We start from the raw sequence: 14,383 nt of genomic DNA, 5'->3' as shown, positions 1-14,383 counted from the left end.
TCTTACAACAAGGAGGACTGTGTGCAGCCCTACGTGAAGAATGCTGTGTATATGCAGATCATACTGGGGTGGTAAGAGATACAATGACTAAATTGCGGGAAGGATTAGAAAAACGCAAAAGGGAAAATGAGGCTCGTCAGAATTGGTATGAATCCTGGTTTAATTACTCACCTTGGCTTACTACCCTGCTATCAACCATAGCGGGGCTCTTGTTGTTACTTACATTAGCACTGACTTTTGGACCATGTATATTCAATCGAGCAATCACAGTTGTGAAAAGCCGATTAGAGGCAGCTTATCTTATGCTCGTGCGTGCTAAGTATGAATCTTTTGAGCAGGAGAAGGACGACGCAGAAACTTTGATGCTCAGCAAGCAAATATTGCAAAAATTCAATGAACAAAATATGTTAGAAAAAGAAACTTTGTGCATCACTTGTTTCATACACGTTATTATTAGTAATACTATTATCATAATGATTGTCTTTATTGTTATTGTTATTATTATTATTTATCTGTCTTTATCTCAACTCACGGGCTTCGCTTTCCCGTTTCCCCGTTTCTCTCCCCATCCCAGAGAGGGAGGGGAGAGGGTGAGCGAACGGCTGTGTGGTGTACTGGGGGGATATGTGGAGGATTTTAATAATTCCATGTTTTACCAGCCCAATACACTCGGTTATACAAGGAATGCAAATACCTGCGGTACCTGTTGTGGGAATAGAAACGTTGTTTTTGCAGAGTTCCGCTGTTTAGAGGGAAGGAACGTGGTACTGAGATATGCTTGCAGTGATAAGAAAGCTTAGCAGGCGACCTCGTAAAATGCAGACAACCAGACTCCTTAGGACAATTAGGTGAAAATGGCGGTGTCAAGTCAGATAAGTGAAGAAACATTACCACATCAGATAGATTGTGAACCTGGATTACCCCCTCAGTGGGGAAACGGGGGAGGGTCCTGTCATCAAAAAGCACATAAACTGTGTTTTGGAACTAGTAGGCGCGCTCTCCTGCTTGTGGGGCGCCCGCCATTGCAATCAATCGCGAGTAAATTACTACTTCACTGAGATCCTCGCCTGAGCCTAAGCTATCGGCTACGGAGTGTTTCTCGCCCTCCCTTCCAACCCAAGCCACGCTATGATTCTATGAGTGGAGCGCTTGTTCTGTGGAGCTCGTTTCCCAGCCACGCTATGATTCTATGAGCGGAGCGCCTGTTCTGTGGAGCTCGTTTCCCAGCCACGCTATGATTCTATGAGCGGAGCGCCTGTTCTGTGGAGCTCGTTTCCCAGCCGTGCAGGGCCCAGATTCCCTCCGCGGAGCCGCCCAGCCCGTTTTCGGGCGCCCACTTCCTCCCTCCCGGTCGGCTCCCTCCGCGCCCCGAGGGCACGCGACCTCCCTGAGCGCCGATAAGCACCGGGTCGACGGGAGCGGAGCCGCCGAGAGGGCGGGGACAAGGGAAGAGGGCAGGCGAGGCAGCCAATCGAGGCGCGGGGGCGGTCGGCGGCGATCTGTCGGCCCAATGAGCGCCGCGGAGGGCCGGGCCGAGTGCGGGAAGCGAGGGGGCGTTGTACCGAGCGGGCGCCGTCATGGCCGACGGGATTGTTAGGGCGCAGGCCGCCTGGCCCGGTGGCGGCGCTGCCGCTGCTTTCGGAGCTTTCGGAGAGGTCGCCTGCAAGGGCAAGGAGGTCCCCGCCAACGTTCTCCGTGAGGATGAGCGGTCGTGGACGAGGAGGTAGCCGCGGCGTTGTTGTGCGAGTCTTTCCTTCCTTTCCTTTCCCTCGGCCGCTCGCAGGCCCTCTGAAACGAGGGCCCGTCGCGGGTCCCGGGAGTGCGGCAGGGCGGGTGGTGGCCTTGCTGCGGGAGGGAGGGAGGGAGGGAGGGACGGACGGACGGACGGTCGGTCGGGGTCTCTCCGGCTCGTGGCGCTCTCTACTGCAGCGCCTCTAAAACGCCGCGCTTCTTCGGTGCCTGCCCCCGGGGTGCCACGGCGCGTACTGGGTCGCCGGCGCAGTCGGTCTCCTTGGGGGTTCGGACTGTATGCATATAGGCAGTGAGCATCGCAGTAGTGACCGTAATCAGTCGTTTCTGCGTAGCAGAAATGCAGGTCTTGATGCGCCTCGTGATAGCGTTCTAGAGACGCCCCGGCTCGGCTGTGCTAGGCTTTGGTTATGGCACCACCCCCACCGCGCACACGAGCGCGCGCTCTCTCCAAAGTGGCTTGTGAAAGGGAAGAATTGCAGCTTTTCCTAGCTTTCTTAAACACCTAGAAACCAGTCAATCCCGCAGGCTGCGAGAGCTTCCCAGCTCTCATTTCCGTGCTGGAGGTGGACCGTGATAAGAGCACGCTGGCAAGGTTCACTGATGCTGGTGCGCCGCAACGTGCTAGGAACTAAGTGAGCAGCTGCTGAGAGTTATGAAAAAATTGCAGATGTTATCTGCAAGGTGTTAACTCTAAGTTAGTGTCCAGCATAACCGTTGTTGCTGTTTTTAAGTTTGAAATGCTAAAGATAGGACAGTTAGGGATTTCCTCTGCTTCTGACGGCAGGGTTTATCTGCAGCGTGGAAAACAGGCCCTTAGTGAAAGGAGCTGCGTTGCCCGCTCTGCGTGCTGACTCGTAGAATGGTTTGGCTTGGAAGGCACCCTTAAAGATCATCTAGCCCAACCCGCCTGCCGCGGTCAGGGACGTGTTTCACTAGATCGGGTTGCTCAAAGCGTTGACGCGTTGCTTGGAACAGTGCTTTCTTAATAGGTCTCGGTAATGTTGCAGCTGCCGCCCGTTTGGAGTATTGGAAGCGTTCAACTGCTCTCCGGAAACCGTGCTTGCGGTAGCGCCCTACCTTTACGAAAGGGCGCGTTTCCTGTCTCCTTCGTGGTGAAGGCTGCGCGAGGAGTGTGCGTGTGTGTGTGTGTGTGTGTGTGTGCGCACGCGCGTCTGTTTTGACTCGGCCGTACTGGCTGCAGCAACGTATGTAACCTGAACGCTGTGCTTGATTGGAGAACCAGGCCGTTAACTTGAGTCTGATGAGTGACTTGAGAGCAGACAACCTACTCTGACCGCTCTTAGTGCGACGCGTTTCCTGGAGGACGAATTAGTTGCAGTTTCTCGCTTGGTCTTAATGGTTTCCTACAGGTCGGTGGTATTCGTGTTTCGAAGGTGATGCCTTGGCCTCGGTCTGGAGGTGTCTGACGTCAGTCCGGCCGTAACGGGCTAATTTGGAACGTTCCTTCCCCTGAGTACGTGGCGTTCTCGAGGACGGAGAGTTAATACGGCCTCAGCCGGATTACTCCAGGTTCTTTGAAGATGCCTTCCTGCCTCTGGCCGAGGCAATATTTGGGCATAACCGAAGGACAGTTAGCCATTGTTTGCCGCTTGTGTGTCTTGTGCGTAGAAGGTAGAGAACTTTGCCTATTCAAAGCTCGCTTAAGAAGAATCGCTGTTTTGTCGTGCACGTTTGGGGCGCCTGATAATCTGCTTCGGTAGGACGAGTTCAGTGGGGCATAGTGATTTGCTTAAGCTGTTGCCTTTCTCTGAAGCCGACTAGGTTTTAACTGTTTACTCTTCCTCCAGTGCCTTGCGTTCCGTGATAGTTCGCCTCAGGCTCCAGTGTTTTTTCCTAGTCCTTCCTGAGAAGGCAGTTGTCCGGTTATGTGAAGCAGACGATTCTGGCGGACCCGTGAGTACTGTGGGAGCTTTCTGTTTGCTAGGCTGGCTGTACCTGTAACAGGTTTGTAACTTCCTAGACTCTTTCCCGTCCCCTCTTTTCCTCTGGCTGTTGCAGATGGGCGCACAGTAGGCTATTTGGGGTTGTCCGATGCTGTAGTCTTTCGCCTCTAGCTTGTAATGGAGTTGAGCTTTTTGACTGAGAGCAGTGATATAAAGCGATGCTCGTCTCCAGCTACGCGCTTGCAGTGCAAAAAGCAGCGTTGTTCCGGCGTGCGGTCTGATGCCCGTTTTCACGGTTTCCGGACAGCGGGGGTGGTGCCTTGACTATGCAGAAGAGGGCTTGGGGTTTGGGCAGGTCAGAGGCGAGGAAAGGGAAAGCTGGTTGAGCGGCGCTTGGGTGTTTGTTTCGCTGTTAGCTATGCAAGTCAAGTTCCAAGGCTCTGTGAGCCCACGCAAGAGAAAAGGCACCGTGAAGCTTTTATTTTCCGCCAGAGTGGCTTACGTTGCCCGAAGCTATGACGGGGGCTTTAAGCCCCAAGACAAATTCAGCTTCTGTGACTGTTTTGTAGTCTGTTACTGTCTAGAGGGTAGTTCAAAGAGCGGCGGTTGAATTGTGAAGGATTAGCTAACCGTGTTCTGTGGGTGGTTCTCCGCTCGCGTTCATTCTGTGCGTCGTGGCACAGCACGTTAGGTGACGTTATTTCCTTTTTCCAGCTTCTTGGGCGTTTCGTGGTTGTTGGCAAGAAGTGTGCTGTTAACCTGGACCTGACCAATGGATTCCGGATGGCTGTGAATGCCCACCCTCGGGCCCTTCAGACTATCGTGTACATCTATGTATTCTGGGTGGCGGTCAGTTGGGCCGGCCTCGCGGCTAAGGTTTTTGCACCGCAGGTGTCACTGCACGCGTACGGGTCGCCGCCGAATAGGTTTCATATGTTGCCCATCAGTCTAGCCCCTGTTGAGGTTTGATTTATTATTTTTTTTGGACGGCTGTCTGTGGAGGGTAATAAAGAGCTTTTGAGCAGCATTTGCACAATAAAGATGGAGCATGGGGATATCACCTCTGTCTTGCGTGTCTTACCGATGGAAATAGTTCCGCAAGTTAAAACGGCGTCTCCCTGGAGCGCACGTGCGTAGAATGTTTTGGTCCGTTGACAGTGTCGTGTAGGTGGTGGTTTGCCCATTCATTTGGAACGCGAAGCTAGAAGCGCTCGGCGGTCCTGTGGGTCTCCGTCTTCCTAAGACGATCTAGGATGTGCTGTGTGTTTGAGGCCTTGCTATCTTCCCCCTGCTCCCGAATAAAAGCGTGCCCTTTTATTGCGAAATAGCCGCGTTGAGGACTGGCAGATGTAGAACCAGAGAAGAATAAGGTTGGAAGAAAGCTTCCAGGCATTGTCTGTTGTCTGCCCCTGTCCCGAGGAGGAGGCAGAATAAACTCTACCGGGTGTAATTTCTGACAGGTGCTTGTCAGCCTGTTCTTGACTACCCTAGGAGTTTTGCTACCGCTTTCTTTTCGGTCCTCCTCGTGGGTTTCGCAACTTTGAGAAGGAATTCCTCCCACAGGATGTAGAAGGCTCTGGGATGCTTGAGTCGGCTTCTGATAAGTTCGAGACTCGGCTGCCGTTCTCTTTATTTTTTTTTTTTTGTGTTTATTTTTAGTGTCTTTTTTTTTTTCCCTAAACGAAGTCCGTTGTTCAGTAACTAGAAGAAGGATTAGCTAAAGGCACCATAAGGCTTTTAAATGCGATCACCTCTCGTGCTTTGTTAGACCTCTGGCTTCGCTCTGCTCCTTGTTTAATCGCGATTACATTCAAGGCTTACTGGAGCGTGGGAACGTTAAAATGCTATTAAATACTCTTAGTGTTTGAAACTTGCTAAATGAAATGATTTTTGTGACTCCGTTCCTCATAAAGAAACTTGATTCGTTAGCCAACCACTAGAACAGGCTGCCCAGAGCTGCATCCAGCCTGGCCTTGAACGCCCCCAGGGATGGGGCATCCACGACCTCCCTGGGCAACCCGTTCCAGTGCCTCACCACCCTCTGAGTGAAAAACTTTCTCCTAATATCTAACCTAAATCTCCCCTGTCTTAGTTTAAAACCATTCCCCCTTGTCCTATATGATCCTTCCTTGATAATAATGATTATTATTATTAATTAAACAATTTAACTAAAGGGGAAAAGAAAGGGGGAAAGGGAAAAAAGGAAAAAAACAAAACAAATAAAGACTACGTGGAAGTGCAGAGGAAAGAAATTACTCTCTACTTCCCACAAATGAGCGATGCTTGACCACGTCCTCGAAGCAGGGCCTCAACGTGCGTAGCCGGTGTTTGGGAGGAAGACCGACGTTTTCACAACGAGAGCCCAGCCTTCCCCTCTTCTTCCTGTTTCCACCTTTTATTGCTGAGTGTGACATCATACGGTATGGAATATCCCTTTGGTTGGTTGAAGTCAGCTGCCCTGGTGATGTTTGTCTTCTTGCTTTTTTGCCCACCCCCTAGGAGGGTTAGAGAGAGTCCTGATGCTGTGCCAGCGCTGCTCGGCAGTAGACGCAACACTGGTGTGATACCACTGCTGTTCTAGCTACAAGTGCAGAGCACAGCACTGTATGGGCTGCTGCAGGGAAAGTTAACGTCCCAGCCAGACCCAGTACAGGCCGTTGCCCCTTGTCCTATCCCCACTAACCACTGCACAGAGGGTGGCGAAATCCCACTGTCTCCCACGCAGAAGATATTTGTAAACATTGATAAGATCCCCTCTCAGTCTTCTCTTCTCCAGGCTGAACAGACCCAGGTCTCTCAGTCTTTGCTCATAGGGAAGATGCTCCAGGCCCCGTATCATCTTTGTTGCTCTCCGCTGGACTCTTTCCAGGAGATCCTTGTCTTTTTTTGTACCGGGGAGCCCAGAAGTGGACACAGTACTCCAGGTGAGGCCTGCCCAGGGCAGAGTAGAGGGGGGGGATCACCTCCCTTGACCTGCTGGCCACGCTTCTTTTAATGCACGCCAGGATCCCATTGGCCTTCTTGGCCACCAGGGCGCACTGCTGGCTCGTGGTCAACCTGTCGTCCACCAGGACCCGCAGGTCCTTCTCCGCAGAGCTCCTCTCCAGCAGGTCATCCCCCAGCCTGTACTGATACATGCGGTTGTTCCTTCCCAGGTGCAGGACTCTACACTTGCTCTTGTTAAACTTCATTTGGTTTCTTCCCGCCCAGGTCTCGCTGAATGGCAGCACAGCCTTCTGGCGTGTCGGCCACTCCTCCCAGCTTTGTATCATCGGCGTACTTGCGGAGGGTGGACACTATTCCCTCATCAAGGTCGTCGATGAAGATGTTGAACAAGACCGGACCCAGCACCGACCCCTGGGGAACACCGCTAGTCACAGATCTCCAGCCGGACTCTGCGCCACCGATCGCCACCCTCTGAGCTCGGCCAGTCAGCCAGTTCTCAACCCACCTTACCGTCCACTTGTCTATCCCACGCCTTCTCAGCTTTGCTAGCAGGATGTCGTGGGAGACAGTGTCAAAAGCCTTGCTAAAGTCAAGGTAGATGGTGTCCACTGCTCTCCCTCCATCAACCCAGCTGGTGATGCCATCATAGAAGGCTACAAGGTTGGTCGAGCACGATTTCCCCTTGGTGAATCCATGCTGACTACTCCTCATAACTTTCTTCTCTTCCAGTGGCTTGGAGATGGCATCCGGAACAAGCTGTTCCAACAGCTTTCCAGGGACAGAGGTGAGACTGACCTTTCCAAGAGCTCCACATCCTTCTTGTGCTGGGGGCCCCAGGCCTGCACGCAGTATTCCGGGTGGGGTCTCCCAAGAGCAGGGTAGAGGGGGAGAATCTCCTCCCTCTCCCTGCTGGTCACCCCTTTTTTAATGCAGCCCAGGACTTAGTTGGCCTTCCGGGCTGCAAGCGTGCGCTGCTGGCTCACGTCCAGCTTCTCGTCCATCAGGACCCCCAAGTCCTTCTCCGCGGGGCTGCTCTGAAGTTCTTCTTCTCCCAGCCTATAGAGATACCTAGGATTGCCCCAGCCCAAGGTCAACGCCTTGCACTTATGGCATCCCTTCCCTCTATTGTATCGACTGCACCGCTCAGCTTGGTGTCATCTGCAAACTTGCGCGATTCCGTCGTCTATGCCATTGCTAAGGGTGTTGAAGAGCACCGGTCCCGAGCCCGACCCCTGAGGGACGCCACTTGTGACCGGCCTCCGGCCAGAAATAGAGCCGTTGGCCACAACCCTTTGGCCGCGACCAGCCAACCAATTCTTTATCCACCCAACAGTCCATCCTTCAAAGCCCTACCTCTGCAATTTAGAGAGAAGAATGTGGTGAGGGACCACATCAAAGGCTTTGCTCGGTCCAGGTAGCATATCCTGTCCCAGGACTGGTTTCAGCCGTAAACCACAAACAGTTATGAAGAGAGATGTAGCTTTGTAAATATTTTTGTTGCCTTGGGTGAATTGGTGTCTGGTCACATTGATTGGCCCACGTGGTAGCTGGGAGATGGCCGACGGGGAGGACTGAGATGTTAAAGCTGCCTGTGGTTGCCTGCCCCCAGCCCCGTCCCCGTGGGCCATCCCGATGGCAGTAGCGCCCGCCTGGAAGCTCAAACTGAAGCGAGCGTATTCTGATGTCATTACCCTCCAAGCCTGTCAGAGAGGCAGAAGCGCTGTGGCCTCCTCAGGCAGGAACTGCACGTGTGGGGACGGCCGCGTCCCTGCCGCCGTGTCGGGCCAGTTTGAGCTCCGCTCTCCGTGCGGCTGCAGGGCACCGCGGACCACACTTGGGCAGCCTCGGGGGGCGCTGCCTAGTTTTCCAGAAGCTTCCTCCCCAGCTGAGCAGAAACCCAGTTGTGATGCGTCAGGGCTGAGCGCAGGCTTTGTATTCCTTCCCGCCACCCCCTGCACGGGAGGTGCAGCTTTCCCCCTCGGAAACACCAGCAGTTGAAGTGGGGCTCTCAGGGAAGGTTGTGGAGCAAGTTCTGAAAAGGTAAGGCCTGCCCTGGCAAAAGCGGGGATTTGCCTGCAGGGAGCAGCACCCAAAAGCCACCAGCGCGTTTGGGGTGGAGCTGATAGGGTCATAAATAACGCTTGGGGCTACGAGCGTGAGGTCCCACATCTGGTCCGGGGCAATCCTAAGCACAAATCCAGGCTGGGCGGAGAATGGATTGAGAGCAGCTCTGAGGAGAAGGGCCTGGGGGCGTTGGTTGATGAGAAGCTCGTCAACCGGAGCCGGCAATGCAACGTGCGCTTGCAGCCCGGAAAGCCAACCGTATCCTGGGCCGCATCAAAAGGAGGGTGGCCGGCAGGTGGAGGGAGGTGATTCTCCCTCTCTGCTGCTGTGCTCTTGTGAGGCCCCACCTAGAGTAAGTACTGTGTTCAGCTCTGGGGTCCCCAGCACAAGAAGGACGTGGACGTACTAGAAGGCGTCCAGAGGAGGGCCACGAAGATGACCGGGGGCTGGGGCACCTCTCCTAGGAAGGCAGGCTGAGGGAGTTGGGGTGGTTCGGCCTGGAGAAGAGAAGGCGCCGGGGAGACCTTGGAGGGGCCTTCCAGTACCTAAAGGGGGGGGGGGGGCCCTACAGGAAAGCTGGGGAGGGACTCTTTGCCAGGGAGAGGAGCGATAGGGCCAGGAGTAATGGTTTTGAAGTCAGAGAGGGTAGACTTAGGTTGGATAGTTGGAAGCGATTCTTTCCTGAGAGGGGGGTGAGGCACTGGAACGGGTTGCCCAGAGAAGTGGTGGATGCCCTGTCCCTGGACGTGTTTAAGGCCAGGTTGGATGGGGCTTTGAGCAACCTGGTCTAGTGGAAGGTGTCCCTGCCCAGGGCGTGGGGAGGGGGGGTTGGAATTAGGTGATCTTTAAGTAAGGTCCGTGGATTACCCCCTCAGTGGGGAAACAGGGGAGGGTCCTGTCATCAAAAAGCATATAAACTGTGTTTTGGAACTAGTAGGTGCGCTCTCCTGCTTGTGGGGCGCCCGCCATTGCAATCAATCGCGAGTAAATTACTACTTCACTGAGATCCTCGCCTGAGCCTAAGTTATTGGCTACGGAGTGTTTCTCGCAATTTGGGGGCTCGTCCGGGATCCAGTCACCTACCGGGGAGCCCCACCGCCGCAGCAGGAGGAAAGCATGCCCCGCTGATTTCAACGGTCCTGTGCATCGACGGTGGCGGTTCTGCGGAGAGCTGACAGGGCCCGAGACTGATTAAAGAGGCGGGATCCGTGAAGTACTGGGAAAGAGAAGAAGGTAGGCACTCCGGGTTTGCTAATTGATCCGGTAACTCTGTGCACAGACCAAGGTAAGAAATGTTAAGTATTGCCTTGGGGGTTGGGTGAGACTCTGCGTGATGTGTGATTGAGACGTACTTTTGTACGAAGCGAGTGTGGAGTCCTGATCCGCGGTTCCGTGGCTCCGTGAGGGGCGCGGCTGGAGACGGACGAAGCGTGAGATAAGGGAGAGAAAGGAAGAGTCTCGGGAAATTTGGTGTACGGTAAGCCCTTGCGCAGGGAAGTGCTTGGAAGTACACCAGGGAAATTTGGTGTACGGTAATCCTTGCACGGGGGAAGTGCTTGGAAGTACACCAGGGAATCTGGTAAATTCATAGGTGTGTGGTAGCCCTTGCACGGGGAAGTGCTTGGCAGTACATCCCCATTTTCCAGAATCGGAACGTTAGTGTGAGGTACCCTGCAGGAGGGAAACTTCTGTAGCAGCACACTGACAAGGGCTAGGAAAAATGGGAAATATCCCTGGGGGAGTGCCTACCAACAGTTCTTTCTGAAGAATGATAAGAAATTGGAAACGTAATCCCAAAATTAGAGGAGATTGTAGAAGGGGAGAAAAAAAAATTAAATATTGTGTATCAGTCTGGACAAAAGAACCAATTAAGGAAACAGCAGTATTTTGGCCAAAATACGGGTCTGATGAAAATTCAGGCTTTACGTTTATGTGTAAACAATAAGCTTCCTTTTTCGGAGAAGGAGCCAAGTTATGCTCCCTATAATCCTAATATTGTACCCGTGGCAGCAGCAGTCACTCCAGGAAGGGAGACAGGGACTGTAGTTAACACTGTCCCTAAAGAAGGATCGTACTCTAGGCTCTGTCAAGAATTAGAACAAGGTAGAAGATATATTGAGAATTTTGCCTTCCCTGGCAGTAACAGTACTAACACTAACGGTGTATCCTCTTAGGTGAACTACCCCCCCTCCTTAGCAGCAGAGAGGTTAGGACTTTTAAGAAGGAGAGGAAGTCTTTATTCGAGGACCCCAACAGCCTAGCTGAACAATTAGACCAGTTCCTAGGACCTGACTTATACTCTTGGGGGAGGGAATTATGCCTATAAGTATGTTGTTTACAGGGAAAGAGATGGGAATGATCAGGAGGAGAGCTGCTATACAAGAATGGGAAAGAGCTCATCCTCCGGGACCAGGGGTACTACCGGCAGAGCAGAAATACCCACTTGCCAATCCTGGCTGGAGTAAGGATAGTGTGCAACACAGAAATCATATGAGAGACTTGGGGTCAGAATGAGAAAGTACTCGGGGATGAGTCCCGAGGACCCGGTATCCCAAGGGCTCTTGAAAGTTCATTGTGTGATTAAAGCCTGGCAAGATATGCAGAAAATGCTCCAGAAGGTGGGGGGATGTAGTGAACAGTCACTGGGGGGCCCTCCTGCGGGAGGCCCTGGAGGTGTGTGTCCGGAGGGGAGATGAGAAGGAAAAGCAGAGAGCGAAACTAATGGTATTGACAGTGCAGCGGGTAGTGAGGCAGAGGGTTGGAGAAAGAGGAAGAAAATCTTCAGGGGGAGTCAGGGCCAGGATGGAAAGGAGAGGAAGAGAGATGAAGGAATGGCAGGCAAAGAAGGCTGCCTGTGTTGTGGCCTGAATCCTAGCAGGGACAGGCTTTGATAAGATGTTTTAAGTGTGACCAAGGATTCCCAGGGGATGCAATGTATGATTACATTGTACCAAGAAAAGACTGCCTGGGGAAATGAGGCCTGTAAGTCTCTCTTTGCTGTTCCTTGTGTGATAGCAACATCGCGGTTCCCCCTGCATTCTCTACAGCTATAGGTAACCATACAGCTTGCCTCTCACGGCAGGGTGTGAGTGCTACCCAGCATCTGGGAGAATTTGCCTTGTGCTACCAAGGACTTGATGGGAAACTGCTCAAGACTTGAGATCCCCACCCAGGGCAGATCTCTGGTGGTACGGTGGAGGGAAGATCTTACGGTCCACCCTACCATATAACTGGGGAGGCACTTGTGCGCTTGTTCGTTTAGCTATACCCTTCACCCTGGCATTTGAAAGAGAAACATCACAAATACCCAGAAGAAGTTAAAGAAGCTTAGGAGTATCATTCGATGACAGAGTATACGTAGATTCTATTGGGGTGCCTAGAGGAGTTTCCGATGAACAGAAAGCCAGGAATCAAATTGCTGCAGGGTTTGAGTCACTGTTCTGGTGGGTAACGATCGATAAGAATGTGGATTGGATTAATTATATTTATTCTAATCAGCGGAGAGTCATAAATTATACAAGGGATGCGATGAGAGGAATTGCCGAACAACTAGATGGCACCAGCAAACTGGCTTGGGAAAACAGAACATCATTAGGTATGATGCTCGCGGAGGAAGGAGGTGGGGGGTGTGTGTGTGATACTGAGCAACCATTGTTGCACTCTTACACCCAGCAATACTGCCCCAGATGGCTCAGTAACTAGAGCATTGCAAGGGCTTACCACCCTTGCCAGTGAATTGGCAGAAAAAGTAGGCATATTTACATCCTTGATCGTAGTTGTAGGAGTTTTGACAGCCATTGGTTGCTGCATTATCCCCCGTGTAAGAGGACTAGTACAGCGGTTAACTGAAACCGCACTATTGAAACAAATGACCATGGAGCCACCACCTTACTCAGATAAGGTGATAATGAGGAGATGGAAAGCAAAGAAAGCGAAGGAGAAGACGAAATCTACCAAATTATACCTTAGAGAAAGGTCTTTCAAAAATCAACGGTTTATAAAAAAGAAAAGGGGGGAATTGTCATTTATAACAGTTGGGGGCTCGTCCGGGATGGCTTTGGTTCCTGAATTCTGATTTGATCTAGGAGAGGCGCCTCACCATTTGGTGGCTCCTGTTCGAGTCAGGTCGGGACTAATGGCATCTTGAACCTGAATAAAGGTAAGCAAAGAATTTGATTTTGTTACGAGCTCCCTTGCCGGCTGCAGCACTGTATTTTGCCCGTAATTCTGCGCGCGAAGATCCGAACGAAGACGACGGAGTCGTAAGCATTTAAGGCGTATACCGTTTGGTTGGGTGGGATTCGGTTGCCTGCGTGTGTAAGAGTGTGACTGAGACGGAACTTAGTTCCGAAGCGAGTGTGGAGGTCTTCTAACCGCGGCTCCAGTCTCCCGCGAGGGACTTGGCCGGTGAAGGACCGAAGCGATTCCTATAGGATTCGTGGGTGGGTGATAGGTCCTGAACCCCCTGCAAGACACTCTTACTAAGGTAACCAAGGGCTGTGGGAATTGCCATAGTAAAATTCCTAGATGGGTCAGACAGAACTGAAGACCAAGGACCAGAAGAAAGGGAGCAAATTAGCAGACATACCACCAGAAAGTCCATTAGGAATAATGATTAGCGGACGCCCCTAGGTGCAGCCTGAGTGTTTTGCTCGGAGGGGACTCCGCTCTCGGCCACTCACCGCAGGAGCAGACAAAGGCCTCCTGAAGCTGCGGACAAGCGGTATGTTTTCAGCTGCTGGAGGGATACTAACTGGAGTGTTAATAATTGTATGTCTTATTCTTAAACGTGCAGGTATTTTGTGTTGAAAGCGTTTGTGTAAGGGTTTGAAACCAAGTGGAATGAGTCACTCCACGAAGAACACAGTCAGAGGCAATACTTGTTTGGTTGGTTATCATTCTAAATTATATTCTTGTGGTATGAATGAGATGTGCTAGAGGCCTCTCTGTGTGATTGCATGATTGTGCTGTGGGAGTGAGACGCAGCGTCGCTGCGAAGCGAGTGCGGAGTTCCGATCCGCGGTTCCGTGTTCTCCGTGAGGGGAGCGGCCGGAGACGAACGAAGTGCGTGACAGACTGAAAAGAAGTGCTGTTTTATCCAAGTGTTGATTGGTGGTGCCCAATATGTGGGCCTGGCAGTGTATCTTGTGATCCTATTTTTGCTCTTAAATGCTTTGAGTGTGACAAGAAAAAAGGCGGGAGCATTATCTAAGTAACTAACAGTTTAGAAGCCTTGGTGTATTTGCTGTGGTGTTTGGTCAGTTTCCCAAGTACTGGAGAGGGGGAGGGGGCTGACTGATTATCGAAGTGGTAGAACGGAGAGAGTCATTTCTTTGGTGGTTCGGGTTTGAGCCCTGGGAATCCGGTAAGAAGGGGGAGAGCGAATTTATTTAGGCCTCAATACCTTTTTAAAGCCCCCATATTGACGGATACACAGGAGTGATCCCTTGTTTTGTATGGGCTTACTAAGAAAGTGCATGAGAAAAATCGGCATTCGGCTTGAAATTCGGTCCTGTTGAAATGTAAATTTTGTGGAAAAGGTGGTCATGTTCGTCTAGAAGACGGAAGGCTGAGTGCTTCAGCTCTTTTCCTGAAGTTCCGTGGATTTATGATTGGAACGGGGCTCCTTAATAATCTGAAATAGTAAAGTTTGTATGCGGGAAGAAGCATTTAATCCCAGAGAACTGGGACATTTGGGAAGAAGATTAGGAAAAGAT

General features: G+C 51.9%; 1 protein-coding gene across 1 annotated transcript; it reads left to right on the top strand.

The window, feature by feature from the left end:
* Positions 1-1,577: 1,577 nt before the first annotated feature.
* Positions 1,578-5,596, top strand: LOC309889490 (adenosine 5'-monophosphoramidase HINT1-like; the record flags this gene model as incomplete). The annotated part of the gene is made up of 4 exons (XM_082782342.1): positions 1,578-1,723; positions 3,561-3,666; positions 4,371-4,505; positions 5,570-5,596. The coding sequence occupies 4 exons, from the start codon at positions 1,578-1,580 to the stop codon at positions 5,594-5,596; spliced, it is 414 nt and encodes a 137-aa protein (XP_082638468.1).
* Between the last annotated feature and the right edge of the window lie 8,787 nt (positions 5,597-14,383).

The sequence above is a fragment of the Aythya marila genome, assembly GCF_965140915.1.
Source record: "Aythya marila genome assembly, chromosome: W".
In the NCBI taxonomy this organism is placed as follows: Eukaryota; Metazoa; Chordata; class Aves; order Anseriformes; family Anatidae; genus Aythya; species Aythya marila.
This window is presented reverse-complemented; position numbering and strand designations above follow the sequence as displayed.